Source organism: Fusarium falciforme, chromosome 13 (genome assembly GCF_026873545.1).
Source record: "Fusarium falciforme chromosome 13, complete sequence".
Lineage (NCBI taxonomy): Eukaryota > Fungi > Ascomycota > Sordariomycetes > Hypocreales > Nectriaceae > Fusarium > Fusarium falciforme.
Genome location: NC_070556.1, coordinates 235,690 through 260,956, shown reverse-complemented (window position 1 = coordinate 260,956; position 25,267 = coordinate 235,690). Strand labels below are relative to the sequence as shown.

General features: G+C 49.8%; 4 protein-coding genes across 4 annotated transcripts; 2 read left to right on the top strand and 2 right to left on the bottom strand.

Annotated features, from left to right (window-relative positions):
- Positions 1 to 1,953: 1,953 nt before the first annotated feature.
- Positions 1,954 to 3,264, bottom strand: NCS54_01466300 (F-box domain-containing protein; the record flags this gene model as incomplete). Its single annotated transcript, XM_053159801.1, has 1 exon — positions 1,954 to 3,264. The coding sequence occupies one exon, from the start codon at positions 3,262 to 3,264 to the stop codon at positions 1,954 to 1,956; it is 1,311 nt and encodes a 436-aa protein (XP_053015776.1).
- A 1,029-nt stretch (positions 3,265 to 4,293) lies between these two features.
- NCS54_01466200 (Hypothetical protein) lies at positions 4,294 to 5,387 on the bottom strand (the record flags this gene model as incomplete). The annotated part of the gene is made up of 2 exons (XM_053159800.1): positions 4,846 to 5,387; positions 4,294 to 4,783 (listed from the first exon to the last, which is right to left on the bottom strand). The coding sequence occupies exons 1-2, from the start codon at positions 5,379 to 5,381 to the stop codon at positions 4,294 to 4,296; spliced, it is 1,026 nt and encodes a 341-aa protein (XP_053015775.1). The 5' UTR covers positions 5,382 to 5,387.
- A 489-nt stretch (positions 5,388 to 5,876) lies between these two features.
- NCS54_01466100 (Hypothetical protein) lies at positions 5,877 to 6,619 on the top strand (the record flags this gene model as incomplete). Its single annotated transcript, XM_053159799.1, has 2 exons — positions 5,877 to 5,924; positions 5,987 to 6,619. The coding sequence occupies 2 exons, from the start codon at positions 5,877 to 5,879 to the stop codon at positions 6,617 to 6,619; spliced, it is 681 nt and encodes a 226-aa protein (XP_053015774.1).
- Positions 6,620 to 23,160: 16,541 nt separating this feature from the next.
- NCS54_01466000 (Monocarboxylate transporter 2) lies at positions 23,161 to 24,180 on the top strand (the record flags this gene model as incomplete). The annotated part of the gene is made up of 2 exons (XM_053159798.1): positions 23,161 to 23,657; positions 23,751 to 24,180. The coding sequence occupies 2 exons, from the start codon at positions 23,161 to 23,163 to the stop codon at positions 24,178 to 24,180; spliced, it is 927 nt and encodes a 308-aa protein (XP_053015773.1).
- Positions 24,181 to 25,267: the final 1,087 nt, after the last annotated feature.

The window sequence follows — 25,267 nt, the reverse complement described above, 5'->3', positions numbered from 1 at the left end:
TCGTACCAGCCCGAACGAACCGGCTAGGATATGTGGCCCCAGTGGGAAAGAGCCTTGCTTGCGAAATTTGGCATGGTAGACTCGCAGACTGTGCCGGGTGTGATACGCAAAGATGGCGAGGTATATCGAGCATACTGTCAGACGCCGGCAACTTCCGCTAAGCGTCCAATGAGTGCCTGGCACGCTCCAAGACATTGGCGTACGTCAATATTGGCAAGGCGCCCATGCCCACAGAAAGTGTAGATTGATTGCCAAGTGAGAGAATTGGGCCCAGGAGGAATGAAGATCAAAACGGGGAGTGACAAGGACGGCGGTGGCGGCGGGGGAGGAAAGATGTAAAAAACAAGGCGACAAGAAACGAGGGGACACTTATTGTCGCGAACGGATTAGGTAGTCGCGAATCGCAGTCCCAGCACGGCAGCTGTTTTAGACAAGTATGCCGAGGGCCGTTTCTGTCCGTCGTCTGAAAAAAGAATACACCATCCGCAGAAGTCCAATTTACGCCGGCCTAGGTACCTAGTCAAGCTTTCCGTCTCATTATTAAGTACCTGAAATAGCTAGCGATTTCCTATATATACTTGCTTCGACTTGCCCCTCATACTCGCTGCCTCTTAGAGTGGATCCGAGAATGAATGTGAATTTGTCGTGATTTCAAATTGCAGGCATGACAGATAACACGAACCGCGGGCAAAAGAAGTTGGTTGATCCACATCCGCCGTTCATCTTTAGTGAGGTAAGTAGTCGTTCGACAGACTTGGGAAATTCCGGGAAAGAAAACGTATGTGCCAAATTGAGGAGATTGACGTCCGCTGCCCAGTCGAAGGTGAGGGATAAGATGCAAAGCTGTTCCTTAGTGGAAGACATGAATGCTGCTTCTAAAATTCCTTGAAGTTGGCGGATGATACGAGACGCAAAGCCCACGGTTAATTGATAAACACGAAGCCCAGGAGATGACGCTGTCCACATCCCAAGTACGTTGAATACTGGGGGCGATGTTTTGGGACCTCTGGATGTTTAAGTTTGGGCGACTGTTCCCACGACTGAGTATCGAGGACCAATCTGGCTGGACCTGTTCGTTTTCGTCTATCCCAGCCTGAGGTGACGCAGTGCCAATTGCATCTGGTACCGCAAGGTTCCGCCAGTAGCCAGCCATATACTTTAGACCGAGCCCAGGCCATGCATCCCCGCTGTAGGGATCCGACTCCGGAGGAACACTGGTGTCGTCAATATCTACCTCACTTTCAGCACTACTACAATATACAGACACTTGCCTCCCTACGAGAGAACGCGGACGGGCCCTCTCTGAAGCTGCGGTCTAACACGCTTACGCATAAGACCGCAGTGACAGGTGACCCGTTGCGGCCAAACTACACACACTCTGCCCCTCTTGACTGTGTGAGATCACCAATAAAATGATAATTTGTAAGAGAACGGATCTGGAACGGGATAACGCCAGCCAATCGGCTTATCCTCGGGACGAGGTCATGTGACCTCACCCCGACAGACAGCTCTGCCGCGGGACCCTCTCAGAGGGTCCAGCAAGTTGAAGTCTTACACGCAATGGAGACCTACCTTCTATCTATGATTTCACCCTAATCCAGCCATTGAGGCCCACTACTCCACATAATTATACTCCTCGCCTATGTAACAAGTAGCCATTGCTACAGGAATCTTACTGTCCTATTGGGTTATTTGTTTGTTTTGACTACGTATTATTTGCTGTTTACCTTGATAGAGATATAGAGTTTTATATGCCTGCTCCTTTTGCTTTTCCTTCTTCGTTTATCAACGTGTCGCGCCTAATGATTGGGTTTACGCGTGATAGGACGGACGGTTAAAATTAAAGAGGCGCCGAGTGACAGGGGTAGCGCTACCCAGACACCATCAACTGCCGAATACTTGGAGTGGAGGGGAACCCTCCTCAGGCACGGTTTTAGCCAAGAAGATGCGTTCTTATTGATTCGCCTTAGTCGATAATATGTCTATGATAGCTGTCAGGCCCTGTGTGCTCCTTGCCTCTACTCGTTCTTCATGCATATCTGTATATCCCGCCGTACAACTGTCCATGGAGAAGTAGCTTATACTAAGATGGTCGCGGATATCATTGACGAGCGACGGCCAAGATTTCGGTCCATCCGTGAGGTTGATGTTGTTTAGTCTGATTTCATGAATCGTCCGTCTATGGTAGAGGATAAGATCCGTGAGCTCCTCTCCGCGGCAGTCTATCATCGAGAGTACCAGCACCTCCAGTTTTGGTATGTGCAGCATCGCAGCGACCTCTGAGAAGCGATTCTGCTCATCACGGTATTCGAAATCGAGAGAAAACTGGGAAAGCTCTGGAAACAACCGGAGGAATCGAACGAGGCCAGAACCCCAAGGTAAGCGACCGTCAACGTTGGTGACAGCCGGGTCAAGCACGATGTGAAGTTGACGGAGGCTAGTGATAGGGGATGGCAATAGAGTGGGAAGCATATAAGGACTTATTCGATTGCCGTTTTCCATCGAGCATCCGATACTGATGTCTAGGTCCGCGATCTCCAGTTTGCTAGCGGCCAAGGCGGTAAGGACGGCACATAATATGTAGCGAAGGAGATGGATGCTGCGAGTTGAAGCAGATGTCAATGTCCTCTGCGGAAAGACACCGATGGATTGTTTCAGAGAACGTAGGCCCCACGCGCGATTGTCATCATCGATGATGACGTTCTTGCAATGATGAAGATTTTCCATAGCTTGCTTCAGGCACTCGATGGCATAATCTGTCCCGACGACTTGATCCTGATCTGCCAAGTGTGTGAGGTATGCTTCTCTACGAAGCTGGCCGAGATGATGATTGTTGTCATCATGATGGTTGGGGGAAGAAGATCGTAAGAATGATGTCCTAGCTCGAAACTCGGTATCGCCGTGCTCGGACGTCATGAGTCCCTCATATTGGCTAGGCGATATGGTCTGTATCATCTCCTCAAATTCGCTATAGGGAGGTTTGATTCTTGGCAACTCTTCCAGTGGGAGGAGGTGGTATACACATATTTCCAATGTCGTAATGGCAGGACCGAGAGTTCGATGCTTTGAGATCTCGACAAGAGTATCCAGGCTTCGTCTTTCCAACATGACATAGCGCGTCTGGAAGTAATGGCGGGAAAATCGAGGTGCTGCTCTGGCACACAGTTCTGTGCACGTTTGCCGAAGAGAAAGAAGATCCCGCGGTGGGAGGTTCCTAAGCACCAGTTCCGTGATCTCGGCGGAGAGACCAAGTATAGAAGCCATCGCCCGTGACCAGGAGGCAGACGGTGCTGATGGTGTAAGAGATGACTTTAGTCCTAACCCTGAGTGCTACACTGTCACGACCCAGTACCAGGCCGGGCGGTCTAGCAAGGCAGAACCGCACCACGTGGCAAAAGTCGCTGCACAAGTGAGCAGGATCCACTATGGTACGAGTGAGCGACGCTCACTCGTGACAACGTCATCCGAGTAAGCAAGTGAACACCATGGGGTTTTCCCTGGTGAGCGCTCCAAGTATATAGTATACGACCATTTGCACTTGCTTATATACAAGCTACCTCAGCTATCAACACTATATGAATAATACAACTTGCTTACACTCAATACCATTGAGCACATTACCAAACGTGACTTACACCCTTTGCCTCAGAGTACGCAGCCTGATTAATCCTCTGCCAGTAGAAACCCAGCACGACCTATAAATTGGCTGACTGATTTCTTCTGTAGAGGATAAGTGATGTAGGTGTTAACTGAAGAAGAGAAGAACATAGTAAATAAAGGCTCAGGCGGGGTAGAGGGAAGTGTGAAAGGAATTGACTTGGTTGGCACGGACCAACGCGACGCGAAAACGTGCCCCGTTTCGCGACGCGGTTTTAGAGTCAGAATTGAGAACAGGCCCCGTTTCGATTTTGGAGAACCCCTGTAAGAATGGAGAATTTTGGTTGGTCCAGAGCTGGAAACGGGCCCCGTTTCGGTCTTTAATTCTTGAGTAGGGCCAGGGCGGCCTTATTGAACGTACTCTTTCAGGTGAAAGGGGACTACAAGGGTGCTGGACCAATCAAGACGCGTAAAAGTCCACTTTCACTGAAAGTGGGAGGAACCATAAGGATGTAGCAATACAGCATGATATTTCATCCCAGGCAATCCTCCACAACATAGAGATACATCCCTCGGACTTCATTAAGCCCTCCCCACCTCCGGTGAGGGTGTCACCATATTTTATTCAACCTGACGCAACATATCTGTTATTGCTGCAATTCATACTCAGAGCCTGCCTACAACACTGAACTAGGCCTAATCTGCACTAAAGAGATCCTCTTCCTCGTCGACCGGTTCCTGGGCACTCCAAAAGGAGGCGGTGTCCCATACAGTAGTGCCGTCATCATACTGCACAGGCTCTGCCCCTCCAGGGGCAGCCCAATAAAATGCACCACTTGAGGCATCGACCACCCTGTGGTAGTTCCAGGGCTCGAAAAGCTTTGACCCGTCTTTTTCTCTCCAGAATGGGGCCCCGTTGAAGAAGAAGCGCTCAGACGGTCTTTGCCCGTTCAGGGCTATGCCCAATGCGGCCTGGCCTTGGCATTGGCGAAAGCCCTGAACAATGAAGCGATAGAATGCATATCGCAGGGTGGTGCCATGTATGTTGTCCCGTGGAAAGACCCAGCAGTCCACAGGGCACTTCGCCTCATTCAGGTCCTTGGACTTTCTTGCCCTAAACTGAAGCATGATGAAGGTGTAATTATCGAAACAAAAGACAAGTGGACACGAATATCTGCATGCGTAGCTAATCCATGCACGTTGTTGGTTAGCCTGATATTGGCCCTGGACTGAAGTGTGAATGCTTACCCTCGTAGTTCCTGTGATAAGCTGTTCTGAGGTGCTGTGACAAGCCTGCCATGCTGCCACTCTCTTCGGGCAATGAGACCCCTCTTGAATTCGCCGATAGCCACGTGCTTCCTGACCTGTCCAGCATAGACAGAGTAGGCTACATCAACAGTATGGTCGTCACGAGACTCAGCCATGGGCTTGTCATGAGAAGTCTGTAAAACCCGAGGATACGTTTGAAAGGCAGCAAGGACGACGTTGGACACCTCTGTGTGAAACCACGTAACCCCGTCTTCCTCCGAGTATAACCGATAGGATCGCTTGTTCGGTGGATTACCGCGTTCTTGGAGCCTAAGCGAGTCATCTTCATATTCAGGGTGGAAGGCTCGAAAGTCGGCCTCTGCCGCCTGATCTCCCTGCATCCGCGTGTGGACGATCAAGTTGGTGATGGGTGGGTATGGCTTTGTCCATGTTTTAGAGCTACCTGAAACCATATTGGTTTCGTGGCAAGGGTTAGACGGATGCTCTGCGATGAGCGTTGCGACTGACGACGACATTCTGAGGATGGGTACAGTGAAGGGGATGAAAGGAGGAAGTGGCATCAGAGCGCATCTCAAGGAGCCGGCAGGGCGGGGTATGAATAGGCAGCAGCCGCTTCCTTGTCGCTATTGGTCCTCGAATGCTTCCACCTGCGGCTTCTTTCGCATCCTCCCAAGACCTGCCACACAACCGTAGGCGCGCTGGCGGCAAGGAAACACATCAATACGATAGCAGGAAACCACATATCTCATTATTGCACTCCGCTATAGTATATTCCTAGATCTGAGATTTCAAGACCTAATATTAACAAACGAGTTTGTAGATGAGGCGCCTTTTATCGTGTTGGTGCGGCATGCACGTGTGGGGGACGCGTCACTTTGAGTGACAGGGGTCCCCGTGACCTTGCGCACGTGACTTCGCGTCTTTTTAACACGAAATCGTGGTTGCCCCTGAAGTAAGCTTCTCCGAAAACACTCCCTCACCATAGGTAGGCAGACATCTGATCTTTCACCATGGCTGAAGAATATGACGAAGGAGATCTGCGCCCGATATCGGTCAAGGTCAGTATTTCCTCCGCTACTAGAATACAATTGCCCATTTAACTGACTGATTTCTTGTCCAGTTCCGGTTCAAAGCCAATACGTTGTCTGCAATAGGCGACTGGACCGACGCCGAGCACCCCAACGTCTTACGCCTGACCATTGTCCGGTCTGCCTTTGATCGAGCCATCATTTGGATACTTTTAGCGCTGCCCTATACCCTCCAAAATCTCGCTAGAGCCTTGGTCCCGGGCTACTTCCTTCCGTCGCGAATTATCCTAAAAAAGATGAAGCCAGACTGGGACGACGAGTTCGACAACGAGGTGTGCATGTACGAACGATTGCGGCCGGCCCAAGGCTACCTCATTCCCATATGTTATGGACTGGCCTGGTGTGACGGCAAGCGAGCTCTAGTCCTGTCCGAGGTCGAGGGGATTACGCCATTTGAGCAGCCAGTGGACACTCCGTTGGATGCTCCCGAGTTTTGCCGCCGGCTGAGAGTGGCCTATGGAGAGCTTGGTGCCTATGGGCTGATGTATGGTGACCCAAAGCTGGATAACTATCTCCTTGTTGATGATAGAATTGTGATTGTGGACCTAGAAACAGTAGAAGAGGCGAAGAAGGAGGGAGATGTTGAGTACGTGATCGAGTCAAATGTCGAATTTGCAAGGGATCGCTATAGAAGCTATCTAAAGAATCGATATATGCCGTGGTAGATGCTGGGTCAGAATATAGTACAGGGCGAAGGTCAGAAGTTGATGACGCGATCTGTCTCCGTCGTGGCGATTCATGTACGCTGCGGCTTGGCTGATGGCCAGAGGGATATAATCCAGGGCCAGAAGAAGGTTAGCAGCGGCCTTCCTGTCAAATTCTCCCTCCAGCTTGTTCCAGAGAAGCTAAAGGCCTTGAGCGTCGTCCATGGTTGAGATCTGGTAGATAGCCTTATAACTACCTGTGAGCTTCTCGGCGGCGTCCAGGCTGCGTGATGTGACGAGAATGGTTCCACGGCGTTTCGGCAGGAAGGTTGCGAGTGGCCGCTGCTCGCTCCTTTACTCCTCAACTCCGGCACCCCGCACTTTGGATGTTCTGTTGGAAGAACTGAGAGTTCCCCCTAATCTACAGGATCAAGATTAAAGTTTGAAGTCCTACGATTAAGGTTCAAAGTCCTAGATGGGATCACTCAAAGATATAAGGCCCCAAAGGACCTCTCATTGCGATAATCACAACTTAGCCAAGAATAATTACAATCACTACAACAAGAACTACCTTTTGTCAAGTGCACTCAGCATCCCTGCGCGACACAACAACACGTCGTCAATCGTGAGTGGTGGGCCTCCAGCATCAACTGACGATAGTCGTCTTGGGCTGTTGTTCTTATTGGCTCTTCGGGCTCTCATTTATCCAAGCCGAATTATTACCCCAAGCGCAAAAGAGCTTTTCTTTCGCACCTGACCCTTTCGCAATCACACCTTCGACGATTTCTTGGTAATTGATCTCCATAACGCAACAACTTTCCCTTAGAGATGGATCCAGCAGAACGCGAGGAGCCAAACTCTGCCGAACACGTCGCTTCTGATGGCGATGTTGTACTCCTTGTCGGAGAACAGAAGATACGGTTGAGAGTTTATTCCCAGTGCCTCCGCTCCGCCTCAAAAGTCTTCAATGCTATGTTCGGTCGCCATTGGAGTGAAGGCCAAGGGATATCCAGTCAATCCCCGCGGGACGTTCCACTAGTGGAGGATGATGCCCATGCGATGCGCCTAATTTGTTCTGTTATCCACCATCGCAATGCCGATATCCCAGATACCCTGACGGCTAAGGAGGTTCTTCAAATCGCCGTTGAGGCAGACAAATATGATCTCAGCGTTGCCCTCAAATACGCCAGAGCGCAATGGCTGAAGCCTAAAGGCGATGAAGCCATGACGGATATGGCTTATCTTATGGTTGCGGCTTTCTTATTTGTGACATGGGCGCATTCGTGGCTCGCAGCCTCGACCTTATCATCAATTACAAAGAAACCTACTTAGGGCTTCTGGATGACGAGAATATCAGTCAAATGATACCTTTGAAAACTTTCTGTAAGAAATAACCCCCAACCTACAGAGATAAGCGCAGATCGTAGGACGTAAGCTGACTTCCATAGATCTGTTGGCAGAGAGAAGAACCCGAATGCGAGCAGAAATAAGCCAATTATTATTTAAATGGGCAGATACCGGCTGTTCATGTGGTTGGAGTAAAAACCGCGGTGAGAAGTACGCGTTACTGCAATCGGAATACCAGCCATTGAAGATAATTGAAGTTCCCATGTTCGAAATTATCGATAACATGAAGGCGATATCAACTGAAGACATGGAAAGAAAATACCATTCTGACAGGCAACGCGGTGGATATTATCACGAAACACCACCCTATGAGGAAACGCTGCTCGGAAGGTTAGAAAGTATGAAGAGGAAGGCTGGCATTTGTCTTGATTGCATCCGAACTGACACCGCTATGGAATCATGCAGGTTTCAGCACGAATGAAAGATGAAAAAAAAAAAAAAAAAAAAAAAAGTCAGAACGAACAGGGATGGCATTATTAATGCAGGGAAGGAGAGGATGCGAAACTGTGCCTCAGAAAAGGATAAATATCACTTGTTGTCCTTCTGTCTCCTAGATATTTGCCTGTAGACCGAGCGCGTAGCCTATTTATTGGCTGGCTAACCTTCGTTGTAGCTAATTGATGTTGACTGACAAGCCATGCGAGCCGGAAAAGAATGGGGGTTCCGCTTCGCCAGCATCCACCGATGCGGGCCAAAAGCCTCAGTCCACGAGGGCGCTTCGCTTGCTCCCATCCATGTCCGTGGCCGATGCCTCCACTGCCCGCGAAAATCGGCTTTAGCGGGCTAGTATTGGAGCATGGGAAGAGACAGGCCCTGGCGTTTACCCTCAACATCACGCAGAGCGCCGACAGTTGACTTTGAGGTCCGCCCACGGCGTCCCCATACAGGAAATTCAAAGGGTTCGGTGATTGTTGTGGTACCAGGTGGAAGAAGTATGATTAACTAACTATAATAAACATAACAATAATAGTTCGCATACGGAACCATTGCCGAGCTCAGAGCCCTTCACCACCACAATCGTACATAGCATAGTAGCTTGGCAGACCTAACTCTCATCTAGTTACATGTATAGATGTAGACACGGCCGCTGATTAGGAAACGACTTAGATTACACCTAGCATTGGACTTAATCTATCCTCCAGCCTTAGATAGCTGGCATTAATACATTCCGAGTTCTTAATTCCATATCATTATCACAGCTACAAGGAAGTATAGTTAAACTAGGCAAATTTATCCAACCTTTACTAAAATATCGAGATGCGTTTTCGGGTTCTTTGGCCTGTCTCGGCCAACTCCATGATCTCCCCAAGCGCCACGATTGGAAGCCCATCCCACCCAGGGCTATCATTAACCAGTGCACAACTGACAATTCGATACCCGTTGGATTCAGGCCGTAGAATGATCGGTATACGCAAGCCGTATAGTATCCAAATCTCATCTCCGCGTTCCGCAGAAGACAATGAGTTGCCACCATAACCTTGCGGAGTCTCAAAGTTTCCAAACGGTTCATTTCTGATGATCGACCGTATCGTGTCAACATGAATACCCCAAACCTCGATCACTAGTGTGCGACGGAGGCTCATTGAGTCTATAATTTCGCGAAAAGAGGCATTGGCGCTTGTGTGCGTGATTCCACAGCGCAACTTCAAAGAAAACTTGCCAAAGTAGTCATCTCGCCCTCTGCAAGTCCAATCCACAACCCAAGATGGCAATGCTAGCCTCCGTGAAGCAACAGGAATTGCAGCCTGGATCAAGACGTCTAGACTGTCTTCGGCCTGTATAATCTTCTTTGTCGTCTCAATGAGAACATCAGACGGGCTGTTTTGCGATGAATAGTCCGGAATGATGTGATACTTCGGATATGCAAGCCCAATGAAGGAGTAGACCCTATCTCGGTCATCAGAAGACTCGCAATAGCGAGAGTGTGCTAAAAGCATCTTGATATCCGTTCTTCCGTTCCAGCGCAACTTCATCTTGGTCATAACCCCTGCTCTGTCCACATTCTCTTGCGCTCCTGTACGCTGGATGTGCTCCAAGACACGACAAAAGACTCGATCTTCCGGGCCATTTATATCAAGTCCATTGGTTCCAATAAGCCGATCACGACTTGTCAGGAAGCTTTCGTGGATTTCGCAAAAACAATCCAGCATTTGCGATATCTGCGCCCAAGAGATGAACTGGCGCCCAAACATGAAAGTAATGTCGTGGGACATGATGAACTCCTGAAATACCCATGCTCGTCCCCACCAAGGGCTTCCAAGGACGTCGTAAAATGCCATCCATCCGTTTGCAAATCTTTCGTTCGCCATGTTCTTCCAGAAATAGCGGTTCAGTCGGTACCACCAGAATCGCTTCACGGCAGGTTCAGGATCCTCTGGACACATTAGGATGGTCTCGATATAGTAAGCGTCACGGTGCCATTGGTTTTGTTTCCTTTTCATTTCGGCATCCAGGTTCTCTCGCTCTTCATCGTTCTCAAAGTTGGGCATACTATCATCCTCTCGAAGTGGCACATTGCGACATAGCTCGCTCAACCATTCGAGTCCCGTTCCCCTTGTGTCAGATATCGATAAACATATAAGGGTATGCTGTGCACACTCGTAGATGTCTCTCATGAATCCGACTTGGTGGGATCTCTCTTGGTTGTTCTCCTGGTTGATACATAATTGATCAACCCATAAACGAAGTGGGCTGTTTCCGAAGCTCTTTTTGAAATACTGGCGAGCAAGCACCAACGCATGATGTAGGTTGGCGAAGACATTGCACCTTATCCCATTGACGAGGATAATATTGGTCGTTTTTGCACTTCCCGCGCAATATGAGAGAGCAAAGTATCGGCCTTTCATGTCGACTAAAGGCGCTTCAGGCAGGAACTCGCACTCAATTAATCCACCGCCAGAGTCGGGAAGAATATTGATAATCCGGATTTCTTTGCTGGTTGCATCAAGATCATTGTAGAGATTTGCCGCATAGAACTCTTCATTTTCTGGAGTCTGAAAGACATCGTGTCCTGATAGTGCTCCTGGTGGCTGTTGGCTGGACTTTGTCGCCTCTGCGGATTCGTTCATTGTGAGAGCATTTGATTGAGAGGCTACTGGAGAGAAAGACGGTGAGCGGGGAGTTTATGGTCGGCAGGACTTCAGAGCCTGACGAGGCAGAAAAATGCTCTACTTATATGCATGGCTGCAAGCTGCGCCACATTGCTCCTGCATACTGAGCTAGGGGACAGGAGCATATCCGGTATAAAGATATCGCATCAAAGATAGCACATCTACTACATACAAATGACGAGCAAAGCCCCTCGTAGGTGGCCCCACGGGGTCAGCCAACGGGTACCTAGGCTTTAGGCTTAGATTAAGGAATCTACTCTCAGGAGTTTGAGGTGTGCAACATGGGTGCGGGCAGAAGATATGATTGAACTGCGCTGCTTGGTTCTAACTAAGGGAGCGACGAAGGTCGGTCTCTTGTATCTACCGGTATCGCCTGAATTGCCCTACTGCAGAATGACTATCGGAATTGTAGTAGAGTTCTTTTTTGTGCCCCGCTTTACAGGGGATAGAGTTCATTTAAATGACAGGGATTGAGTTCGTTTTCGTGTCTGCCAATCAAAGCTTTGCTATGTGTTACACAAGGAGCGCGACATTGTCAACGCGTCGAGGAGGGTTTAAATTCAATAGTCGTTATACAATAACTATACAAGTTGCGATAGCCTATGTCAATATGAGATCCCGCATTATGGAACCGTTTGTTTATCTCGAAAGGTATCGGGTGTTGATATGCACAAAATGTCGCTGCGCCTGCGTGTCGGACGAAGTGCCCACCACCTCCGGGTACGACATCCAGGGATGGGATCAACAGAGCGACACAAAGTAGCAGGAAATATCGCGAGAATTCCCGGAATCATCAAAGACCAGCTTGGACTAGAGGAGTTTCAATCCACCCCCCGATCATAAGCAAGTCCCGTTTCTTAACCCGCCCCGGAGCCAGATGGGCTAAAGTATCGAAAATGTCCGTGCGTCGCCAAGTAGGAGCAGAAGATCCATAAGCATTGCCGCTCTTGTTATGGTTGGAAAAATCCCCGAAGTCGAGGAAGATTTAAGAATGGGGATATTGATTTGGCCCCTGAGTGCTCGTGGATAGAACATGTCCCCTGTCGCGATTTTTCCCATCCAGAGCAGCCAGCGGGTGGTTTAAAGTAGGCCGCAAGCTTGCGGCTTGCAAGGGGAAACCAACCGGCATAATCGTCGATGGCCAATGTGGGGGGTCGGCCGCTGTGGCTCCAGAGGCACGAGCGCATCTTCAAGAGGTGCTAGAACGGGAACAAAAATACGTCGATGCAGAAAAGCAGCCGCGTGTATACAGCAAGGCCCTGGGCGATGACTCATTTACCGGTACCAGTTTAGGGCTGGAGCGCAATTTTTGGCTCAAACCGAGCCTCTCAAAAAGAAATTCAATTCTTTGACAAATCCAACGAGATTTAAAAGCATATGGAGAATAGAGACGAAAATAAGTGGTTGGATGATAGAAAGTATACGGGCTCGCGCTGCAGAAAAAGCAGGGGGACTATAGCAGGAAGCACTTTGAGCGAAGTAGACAATGTAATATAGAAAAAACAGTCCTCATAGGCAAGTAATTGCCTGTTCAACGACCCTCTGTCGAGGGAACGCGCCCAACAACACCGCGACCGGCAGCACCTGGCGATACTAAAATACATTGTTCAAAAGGGTAAAGGATTCCAAGAGCTTCCGCCTGCTAGTTACATAGAATATTTCACGAGCATCATATAAATTCTGGAGAGACACTTCCAAAGCCCTCCGTAGGGAGGTTTAGTCATTACTCTTCTAAAAACAGAGAAGTAGACGAGGGATAAAAGAACAAAAGTGTCCGCCCCAGGCAGTACTGGGCGATAGACAAGCGGTACGCACTCCCGAGTCGACGTTGACACCTGCATTGAGGCTGCAACTTCATTGAAAATATGAGCTAAGTTATATGCTTGGCTTTTCGCGGAGATGATTGTTGTGTCAGACAATTGGCTCCACAGGGACCATTGATGGCACCAGTCAATTTTTGAGAATTATCTAAAGAACAAAAGAAATTGAACAGCCATGTGTTCGGGCAGAGCTATTTAAGCTCATGTCGTTAGGATTGGAATCCTTGATGCGACAAGTTAGATAGATGTGAAACCGGATACACAACCCCAAAGTACAAAGTACGGGCCGCGTTTCATATCCAGTCGCACGAACCTAGTGGTGATATGCGACAATACACGTACTATGTAGGTATTACGTCGTAATGCTCGCAATAATCATTGGAGTAGGGCCTGATTAATTTGTACTGCTTGTTGAGAAGTCTGGCAGAGGGGTTGAAGCCATGGTCAGTTACGGGTTGGGTATTCGAGCTGGAGCGCCACAATATCCGCGGTCGAACTTCCGTACCGAGCAGATATCTCTAATAGCGTCTGATCGAGCGCTTCCGTCGCAGTCTGAGGCTGGGACTGCATGATCAGGCGCCCGACCTTTGCTTGGCCATCAGGCATCAGGACAAGCCCGCGGCATGACCGCACCGGATCGGGTGCGTGACTGGTGGTGATAGCCCGGGCGCAATATGTGCGTGACCATGCGTCGGCAACAAGCGCAAGGGCGATTTCATCGAAGCCGTCCTCTACCGGCAGTTCGACGGTCTCATGGCTCCAAAAGGCGAGAGTGTTTCCGACTACTCTCAAGATGCGATTGGCAGTTAGTTTAAACTCGCAAGCATCATATGCAGCGTCCCAATGGTCGACCCCGAGTCGTTGTGCCACTGCCTGTGCCGTCGGGTAGCCTGCGATCGCCTCGACTAGAGCCAGTGACGCGGGAATGGAGGCAGTCACGCCGGTGGTGCTCATGATGTTGCCGTCGATGACGTAGCGCCGGTTCCGGAGCCATTGAGACTTTGGAAAGCATCTCACCATCTTCTCGAAGGCGAACCAGTGAGTAGTCGCAGCCTTGCCGTCGAAGATGCCAGCGCGCGCGGCGATCCACGCCCCTTCGCAGATGGTAACGATTGTCGTCCTCTTCTTCGCCTGTTCGCGGACCCATTCGATCAGCGCAGGGTTCTTGTTGTCGCCAATAGCCGGCACAACGAGAATGTCGGCGCCGGCCTTCGTGTCGTCGAACTCTCCCGTCGTCATGTCCGGCTGGAGGTGAAGGGCGGGGATCAATTTGACGACGCCAGGACGAGTTGAGACGATAACAACGTCTGAAATGCCCGACTCTTTGAGAATGCCGTAGGGGATAACCAAATCGGTGGTTTCCGTCCCGGCATTGTCGGCGATGATGGCGACGAGCCGGCGGATACGTCCCCCCCTGGCCGGCGGCAACGCCAGCATTGGCCGGGCCTCGGCGGTGCTCTGGGGTTCAGCCATATAGATGCGGTGGTTATAAACCACAAGAGGTAGAATAAGTCGGTGTGTTGATCCCAACAAGGGGTGGTTTGGGGCAGTGTCTTGCACGATGATGGACACGGCCGAGGCAACAGAACCGGACAAATGTCAAATACATATAGGGGATCATCACCTCAGACAACCCCTGAAAAGGAAAGCTTTTAAGCTGGATATATACTCATGTTGGCAGCATCGTATTGACGCGCGTTCCGCAGCTTTAGTTCCAGGCAGCAGAGAAGGTCTGCTCGCCAGGGTGGGGATGTCCTTTTATGGAGTGGGGAAAGGAGACTTTGCTTTTTAGTGTTTAAGAAAGTCGTCGTTCTAGTGGGGCTCGTTTAATTGTGGCACACGCTTATGGATACTCCGCTGCTTGTGCTCTCGGCTGACTCCGATCCCCACTCTTCATTCGTCAGCAGGTAAATTCTGTAAAATCAAATTGCTGACTTCCCCGCATCTCTTCCACCTGCGTTAATATTTAATTTTTCTTCCATCTTGTTGACCTATGCCACTCTTTCCCTAAGGGCGCTGACTATGGTCAACGACAGACTGCAATCGGCAGCGGAACTAGCACTTCCAGCACCTGGGTCATCCTTGTCTTTTCAAGTCTTTCCCCACCTCCCTTTCGAGCTCCGACTAAAGATCTGGCGCTACTCTTTTACGCCCCGTATCGTCGAGATCCACGCCCGCAGATCGCATTACGCCGATGACTTCCAACATGGAGGTGTGCCAAAATGGCAAAGCGGTTGTAACAATCCTGCCGCGCTGTCTGTAAATTCCGAGGCGAGGTCCGCCGCATTGGATTGTTATCCCGTCAAATTGCCCCTTGCGACTGTTGCGCCATATGAGCATGCTGGCGATAGTATTAACGACTTGAATCGTGTGTTGTATATCAATCCTGCGGTTGATACCGTCGTTGTACTTGGCGATCTGGACTATTACAGAATGTCGCGCCTGCTATCGGACTTGAGTCTTCGTGATCCGAAGGGGAAAGGTCTGCAGAGATTGGCTGTCAGCGCCAGCTGGACATATCATCAAGGAGCTGGTGACACAATCAGAATGCTTGTTCAACACATGTTTCCTGAACTGATTGAGATGACCGTGTTTATGTATGCTGAAAGAGTACCCCCTGCCGATTGGGCTGGTGGAGTGTGCTCGCTGGAAGATTGCAGTGGGACGGACTACTACAAGCGGTATGCAATGGGAAGAGGCCAACAGATGAAGGATGGTGATAAATGGATGGTGATTGGGAAGAAAGAGTTAAGAGTGATGGAGCTCACTTTCAGGCATGGATGGTAGTTGGATATTTCTTCGATGGTTTGGTGATGAGTAAAATATGCTGACACCCTCACCGATGGTGGGGAGGGTGTAATACAGTCCGAAGGATGTATCTCTATGACATGATATTTCATACTAGTAACTCTGGCTATGTGCTGGCGCTCCATGGGGCGGTGCGGAAGATGACTGTGACCTATTTTCACCCTCTCTGTACTATGGCGACGTCATCAAGATAAAAGAGGTTGGAATAGTGGCTGGTCAAGTTGCTGTTTCTTGCGCCAGTTCTAGTCGCGGACTTTCATCAAAACACCTGCTACTCTGTTAGGACTTATAGAGCCTCAAGCGTGAATAATATGATGGAGCTCTACTTGCCATCAGGTAGCTTCTCATAGTGGAGAGACGCCCGTTCAAACGAGGTATCGATCATTAACCCGTCTAACATCTTGACCCTGGGCACAGCAACATAGCTGAGCCCTGTCTGGAAGTCCCGTTCAGATAGATCTGTCACCATATTGTCCACTATGATGCTCTGTTACTTGGCTGCATAATTAATCACAGCTTGAAGGCCGGTACAGGGGGAGATATCAATATTGCCTAACCAGCCAAGACTAAAACACCGATTATAGTGGTTCATAAGGCTATCATTCCTGGTCGCCTCGAAGGAGAAGTAGGATTGTCCCTATCGTCGAACAACATCAGCCGTATCTCTCGTATCCCCTGGGAAGAAAAAGCGGCAAGGAATCTCTTCTAAATCCTTCTTCTTTCATGGGCAATACGCCTCACAGCAGTAGTAGCGTTAGCAGCGGTTCAGAACCTATGAGAGCCATTAGAACGTCAAGGGTTGCTATAATGGATTTACAGCCAAGGGATTACCTTCTCCTTGCTATTGGACTCGAGCTGGCTCAGGATTAAAAGCTATGACGTGTAAACTACAGATACGAGCGAATTTCATCCATAAATGCTCATCTTCCAAGTCAACACTAGGCCCACCGTCCATCCAGAACAGGCCGTGGCAATAGCTACTTCCACGACCCTGCCATTCAAACGTATTCCAAAAATTAGTAACGTTAAATTTCTGCTTCAGATCGATATCTCTATATAAGCCAAACCGCTTATAGAAGTGCCAGGCTGCAATATATGGATTGTCTCTGAGAAGGTTGCTAGAAATACTCATTCGTTGTTGCTCGGGCAACTCTTGCCAGTCTTGAAACTGGGATAAATGTTGGTAGAGGCTTCTCCAGTGCAAGTCTGCCGGGCTGAATGTAATAAAAGCACCAGAACAGTCAAGGTTGTAGGTATAAGATTCAAGTTCTCGACGCTTTCGGTACCAATATGGGCGTGTCCCGCGAAGCTGTGCTGTCTGGCGGTTGATCGAGTTGAGCAACTGCTGAGCTTCTGCAGATTCGGGGTTCTTGAAAGCGTCTAGTAGATCATCTCGCGTTATTAGACTGTTGGTATTGCTTGACGAAATAGCTGCTTTTCGCCCGTGCCTGTGCCCGCATCAGTGTGTTGAAATCCGCAAACCGGAAAGTGAGATGACGGGCAAATCTGCCATCATGCCATCGAAGGGCATGCTGAATGTAGTCCGCATACTTGATAGACCGTAACCTTGGCTCAACGAAAACAGCTTGACTACGAGGAAATAGTATTGGAAAGGCTAGGGACAGGAGTGCTTGTGATCGGTTGAACTCATTTATCGGTGTTCTCCAAATATCTGGTATTTCAAGCTGATGTTGTGTCGATGGTCGTGCAGGAAGCAGTTCATCGTGCTCTTCGCCAAGAACTTGCGAATGCAATGCTTCCATCTCTGTATCCTCTGGTAGTAGATCTGGTACCGCAGTGTCAGGGGCAAAAGATGTAGAAGGGAGTGAGGAGATCGAGCTGCTATGTACCTGCGTGCAGGTAGGTAACGAGGCGTGACAGTCTTGATTCTTGCTCTACTTGCTATGTGTGCGTTTCTCCTTATATTCTTGGTAGCCTTTTGATCCCTTTGGTCCGACCGGCTTCTGAGCAGCTACTTAGCTGCGTTCCTTGGTTCTTGCTATGCTCCCTTGAGCCGGGGGCTCGAACTTCCGTCGGCTTCCGCCGGTCTCCGCAGCCCTATTGGCAGCTGGGATATTTCCTGATTGGGAGGCTCATGACACGCAGACTGGTCAACCTCATCTGGCTCAACTTCGTCATTCTCGATGTTACCCAAATCAGCTGAAAGAGAATCGGTTATTTCAACAGTAGTAACCTGATCAAGTACATCGCTATCTTCAGGCAGCACCGAAATCCGATTCTGGCAGACGGTAATATCTCAGTAGCCCGGGCAATTATTCGACAGGAAATCCAGCCACTCCTGGAGACAACGACGGCGTACGCGGAACTGACGTCTGAATTGGCGGTTAAGGTGGGCATGTTCGCTTGCATTAGGGGAACGTAGCAAGCTAACATCTAACTCAGAGGGTGAAAAGGGAAGTTAGCAATACACTTTGCCAACGTCGTGGAGAAAGTGCACAATATGGCCACGATATTTGTATTGCTGCCCTCGAACCTGCATGACGTTCACGAACACATGAACTGGAGCAATTAGCATCTCTTCTACTATTGTCAATTGGGGGAGGAACGCAGGGATTAAGTTAAAATCTAAGTGATTTTCGGCTGAAAAAAACCAAGGCTCATCCTCTTTTTTGTTCTTATCCTTAGCAATGCAACTCTTACAAATACCATCGTGTAAGTCCATATTAAACCATATCTCCTAACAGCGAGCGCAATATTCCATTTAGTCATTTTCCAGCTCCGTCTAGAACTTCTATAGGAGCTCCTTATCTCTATAAGACAACAGGCAATGCGACAGATCACACATATAGTCAAGATGCGGAAGCTCGAAATCTCGACGATCCATAACCGGACGTTTACTAGCCGACTACTGCAGCAGCATAGGTGGACGAGAATATCTTTCCCAGGCTAGTCTCAGCCAGATAGAAGGACTTGATACTAGAGATTTGATCGGCCTTCCAAGTAGTACGCCTTGTTGAGAAGCAATCGAAGGACCTAATCAGGAAGTAATCGGCGCGCCTGCTCGTATTAACGTGGCAATTGGTGTTCCCAGCAGAATAGATTCCCATGGGTTAATTAGTATACGTAATTACAAGTCTATCAATAGCAATCCTTCTCGATATGTTAGGGATAACTCAGCTTATTCTGCAGTACGCTTAGAGGTGCCTAAGGCTTACCGATTCCTGCATTCGAGACAATTAACTATAAGCCTTCCACATGATATGGAAGATTTTTTCTTCGAAATGAATTAATCTGCCGGCTTCGCCTGCTTACAGTTCCTACAAATCTTCATTAAAGGGATAGAATAAGCCATAAGTAAGTTAGATTGGAGGGACAGGTTGATGAGGAAGGATAAGGAAGGACGGCGCGTTAGCGACATATGTCGTTGGCAGGCCGACAAAGACCGTGATCTGATCAATCCATATTGAGTGGAGACACATCTGACCAGTCCCCGTTGAGTAGAGCTTTTCAATTCAGTTATCGTGGTAAGTTATCGTCATAATGAAAGTCCTTCGGACTGAATTATCTCAGATTGATGTGAGTGTGTTGGTTTGCTAAGAGAAGAACGCGGAATCTAACCGAGGTTCAGAAACGATAAATTGAACTGCGAGACGAAACATTATACAATCTGTGCCGTATCGTCTTCATAATCAAACAGTATGAAACGCTGCTGGATCTAACCCATTCCAACCCTCTTAAATTTTGCGCATCCCGGGTGCATCGCACATTCTGTAACAAGCAGCACATAGTATTGCCATTTTCCATCTTTTCCTCTAGTCTCTTTTACCATTATAGCACACCACACTTCCGTTAAGGCCTTCCCTGGTTGGCTGTCAAAGCACAGATGCCCGACTTCGTCTTTCTCGTCGCGTATAACGTGTCTTAAGCCCTCCGGTTTGATCTCGCAATCTCGAAGCCGTCTCACTCGAGCCTTCAAAACATAGCCATCATTCTCAGGGTTGTTGGACGCGTTGCTCTCCTTGTCCTCTACAAATTGAACGCTCGTATCCCAGTACACACTGTATCGAGTGTCCGGATACTCGATTTGCCCGTGATATGCCATCCAAGACCACGACGGAAGCGCCTGACCAGCCGCGAAAGATACCCGCTCCATGGGAATACCCTGAGACCGTTTGCCACACGAGGCTTCTTTGGGGTAAGTGCTGAAAGATACCATATCTGACATTGGTATTGAACGCTTTGGCCAACGCCCTGGCTAGTGAGTCGATCGCAACGGCCCCGTCTGTCTTATATGTAAGGTCCAGGTCCGAATAGTCCGCAAAGAGAGATTGAAAAGGAGCATGCATTTAAGCGGTAGTTGCCCATAACTCTAACGGGCGTAATACATCCATTCCATAGGGGAAAGTGAGCCTAAGGACCCTGCCAGTCGAGAAAGTCGTCCCATGGAATGTCTGACGGACTGGGCAGTTCTTTAATTAGTTCCTCCCAGAGTGTGGCTACATCCTGGATCGATGGTCCGTCTAGGTGAGCCCCCGGCCAATCATGCGCTAGATTCGGCCTCTCCAAGATCTCCACCAAGCGGTCGATGGCAGCAGAAATGCTATGGCCGGCTCGGCTTAGCGATCCTTGTTTCTCCTTTAGCATGCTGCAGATGGGGAGCAGGTTCGCCTTGCGCTTCTGCGCGAGTTCTGTGTCCTTTTCCCCCAAGATGCCCATGGACAACAGCAGCAGCGCACTGAACGAGTGCTGGTCCATGCTGTGAGAATGGACGTGCAGGCAGAGGTCGCCAGGCTCGACCATGCGTCGGATCTCGATCATTCTCTCAGCGCACTGGATGGCCAAGGAATGAGAAACAGAAAAGAATTCTTTCTCGTCGGTGCCTCGCAGCAGAAACGGCCGGTGTAGACGACCGATACGTGAATATATGCCGTACAGCAGCACGGATTTCTGGCGGAGAAGATAGGGGCGTCGGCTTGCCAGAACTGCGGCCTGGGCTGTACTTTTCTCATCGGCGCAAAAGAACCAGGGAAGACGGTCCATGAAGTCGTTGTAGCGGCTGCTCATCCTTAAGACCTGATCGTAGGGTAGGCTCGCCTCACCGCTTGGGAGGCTGTCCATAACGTCGCGGCAGAGCTCTGCAAACTTCAACCGCTGAAGAAAATATGACATTTGCGTCAGCTGATCAGCCGGGAGGCCTTCTGTATAAAGCCCATCCGGCCGGATGTCTTCGTCGTCAAGGTTGGCAGGATACCGAACACACATGTGTTTGGTATGGAAGCTATAGATGCCTTCCTGCGGACCGGGCACGCTGGCAATTAACCTATTTAAGAGTTAGCATTGGCTGACAAGTGCAGACGAAACCGAGTTTACACACCAATCTGTTGCTGCAAGATGCCACCACAATCGTCGCTTCAACTCAGCTTGGACAACGTCCGTTGCCGTATCTGCATCCAGTCGGTGAAGCTTCATCTGGACAGCTTTCGTATGTGCCAGACTTCGTAGGGTATGGAACGTCGTTGACTGGCCTTCGGAATCCCACGTCAAATACATCATGATGGATATAGACTGCAACGATGTCAGAGTCAAGGAGGCAGCCGCATCGTGACTCATGACCGACTCCAGTGCTATCCTCTTCCATACAGGATGCAACTCATGAGCATCCTTGAGCTCGCGATGCACTTGATGTGAGTGTTTATGGCACACATAGAATGAGCTGGAGGCGAAGATGCTGCAGAATAAGACCAAGGTCTCAGTGGATACAGGCAATGAAGCTGACAGCTGGGCATACGTAGTATCTAAGAGTGCTTCGGTGGAAGGAATGTGTATCTCCCTATGCAAGCTGTCGGCTGTCTGCACATAATGTTTGAACAACAGTCGAGCAAGCCGTACATGGGGGAGCTGAGCGGCGATCAAGCTGCTGGCTCCCGTAGAATTCGCGACGGTTGGCCCAGCGCAACTTGGCGCGAGCGAGATCAATGGCTTCGCTGCGGGTTCGGGTTGGGGGGTTGCTGCGAATTCTTCCAAATTTTTCCAAGTATGTGATATGTCTTCTTGCCGGCCGACCGTGGGGATTCGTTTCTCAGGGCGATGTTGCGCTATGTTCAGGGCGGATCCAGGCTGGCAAGAAGCCAAGCTCTCCAGTTTTTGGACTCGACTCTGTAATTCCTGGACGTGCCTTTTGAACATTAGCGAAATACGTCATACCTGTGATATTATCTTCTCCGTAAGCCTACCGTCTCAATGACAAGTATCCGGCACCATAATCCTCCCTCTCCGATTCAGTGATCGGGTTTGCATCTTCTGTGTGGTTTTTAGCGTCGACCAGAATTCACACCCCGTCACGATAGCGAGCTTTTCTTCGCTCTGAACATACCAGACACATATCGGCACTCTAGTTGTCTAGTCGTACAGTTCGAACAAGGCCGTTCCTTGTCACAGCGAATCTTTTTGGAGCGGCAGAACTCGCAAGAAGCCGGCTGTTGCCAGGCGCTACGTCTGCTTTCTGATAGCGAGCGCTTCATCTGGTCTTTGAGTGGACTGAAACTTGGGCAGCAAGGTAAGGTACTGCGTCGACTCGCCGAAGTGGCATGAGGATGGGGAGAGTAACATTCGGGAAAACATTAAACTCATTCGGACCCCCGAGCGGCTTGCTAAAGAGGCACTGACTTAGTTGAGCCCCACGATCCGCTGCCATTGGCCGACTCGGACCTCCGCGGAGCCTCCACTTCGCGCCCTCTAGCTGACCTCTTAAATGCATGACTGACGAGGTAATTTCACCAGGGCCGCAGAGGCAGTGGCATGCCATCACGTAATAGAAAATATCCAGATCTGCCATTTATATCAGCATATTGTCCCTGGAAGTTTTGCAGTGACTCACGCAATACGTTCTCAATATACTTTTCGAGTCTCTTGGCTGGTATAATTTGCGTCCATTTCTTTGTTATACTTTTCTTCGATCAAAGCAACTTCCACACACGCTTGACAGAACTGCCATGGACCCAGACACTGAAGAGCCAAGGGTCGAGGGACCGAAACCGGAGTCACCCAAGCCTAATACCGAATTCCCAGATGGGGGGTTGAAGGCTTGGTTGGCTGTCTTGGGGGCCTTTTTTGGACTTTTTGTCAGCTTTGGCTGGACCAACTGTGCGACAATTTTCCCCATGTTGCTGTCTAGAATATAAGACTCCGAATCGCTAACATGTAAGGCAGGCGTCGGCGTTTTTCAGGCATACTACGAGGCAAACCAGTTGCGGGACTTGTCACCCAGCACTGTTTCATGGATTCCGGCCTTATCAATGTTTATGATGTTCATCGCTGTAGGTCTTGATTTCAAGTCTTTTGTGTTATGTGTGCTCAAGCTATGACTCAGGGACCTTTCGTGGGGTGAGCATTTGACAATTTCGGCCCGCGCTACCTTCTCCTTGTGGGGACACTGCTACACGTTTTTGGCTTAATGATGGCCTCGATATCGTCTCAGTACTACCAGTTCATCTTATCCCAGGCGATTTGCAGCCCCCTGGGTGCAAGCATGGTTCTGTATCCGTCCTTCAGCTGCGTCGCCACCTGGTTCCGACAAAAGCGTGCTCTGGCCCTGGGAATCACAGCTAGCGGCTCGAGTCTCGGCGGCGCTATCTTGCCTGTTTTGGTCAATCGCTTGATACCACGTATTGGGTTTGGGTGGACGATGCGTGTCTGCGCTTTCCTCTTATTCGGCCTGCTTCTTCTGACAAATCTAACCGTCCGATCACGAGTCCCACCTCAACCAAAGGAGACCGGCATCATGGCCTATCTTCGCCCCTTTACGTCGCTCTCCTTTGTGCTAACCTCCTTGGCGGGCTTCTTCTACTCCATGGGCATGTTCATCCCCATTACATTCATGGTAACTTACGGTGAATATGTCGGCCTGTCAGATGATATGGCTGGGTACCTGGTCTCGATCTTCAATGCGGCGAGGTGAGTAAAATCCGGGCATCCCCGTATCTACCTACACAGAAGGCGTCGATTTACTCTTTCCCATGCCTAGCGACATGATATTGACTGCAACAGTGGAATTGGGCGTATTCTACCGGGATACATAGCAGATAAAGTTGGCAGCTTCAACGTGTCAATGGCAGCCGCGACTCTTTCGACCATCTTTGTGTTGGCATTGTGGCTGCCAGGGCACAGTCATGGGTCGGCCATCGCTTTTGCCGCATTGTTTGGATTCAGTTCCGGCACTTATACAGCCATCAGCCCGGCCTTGGTAGCGGACATTTCAGACCTCAAGGAGATAGGCACCCGTTCCGGAACCATGTACGCGTTCATGTCTGTGGCTGCCCTCACTGGCAGCCCAATCGGGGGTGCCTTAATCTCGGGAGCAGACGGGAGCTATTGGAAGCTCCAAGTTTTTACTGGCTGCATGCTTGGTGCTGGAACTGCGTTCTATATCGCTGCCAGACTGTACCTGACCAAAGGTAGGCTGTGGGAGAAAGTCTGATGACTCCTACACAATGGCTACCACCATGAGCGTCTCACCTATAAGAACGGTTATCGCTGAAACTGCGACATCGCCGTTTTCGTCATGATTAGAGCTGAAAAAGAAAAGGGAGCATATAAATTCTTAAACCAGATAGAGTATGAAACCAGAGTAATATAAAGGCATTGCATAGGGGGAGAAATTGATGGAGATTGGAGAAGTTCATGCCAAGGTAAGGCGAGAGGCTGGTGCAGAAAATAGTTCGAGCTGAATGTATTACTAAATGATAGACTTGGCGAAACTGTTTTAGGCACTTTGTATCCTCTTCCCCTTTGTTCGGTCGCTATTTGAATCTTATATTGAGCTTTTCACTCTCCCAGATGCTCTCCGCGGTGGCCTGCATTGCTATATAGTGATGGAGTCGCCACCAGCCACTCATAATGCTGCCGCACCACTTAACGGCCCTGCTAGGAGCCATTCCCCGGCCATGCCAATAAGCTTATCAGCCTTCGCTTTTGCGTCCTTGTTCATTTCCTTCTCTAAGCTGTCATACCCATGGACTGTGCCCGGCACTAATAGCCACCTACAGCTACCTCCGCCCTCACTCTTCCCCTCGAACATAAATCTCTTATCGTCCAGAATCTGCTCGCCTTCGCCAGCAGGTTCCTCCCTGCCTATAGTCTCATCCACGCCCGGTATCGTCCGCCCGACCAGGCGGCTGGCCCAACGCCACCCCTCGTTTGCTAGCCTGTTCAGCTCATACGATACCAAGAAGGTGTCTAGGCCGGTGTACGTGCCTACGTCGACCCCATACATTGGACTCAGCATCGGGTCGCGGCGGTCCGTCCTAGCAGGAACGCAAGCCCAGTCGAACACGGGTGCTATCCCAGACGTCACACCGGCATCGCGCGCACGGAACTCACCCAGGACGGGCTTCCTCCTCCGCATTGTCCCTTTGCGCGCAGCTATCACAGCGAGGCGAAGGCAGAATTCCACTCGTCATTGTCCTACGCCCGGCCGAGCACGAACCCTCCGCCATGGATGGTGAGGATGGTTGGGAGGAGGTGGGGAGGTCAGGCAGCGGATTGGGCTTGCGAGGTGATCTTAG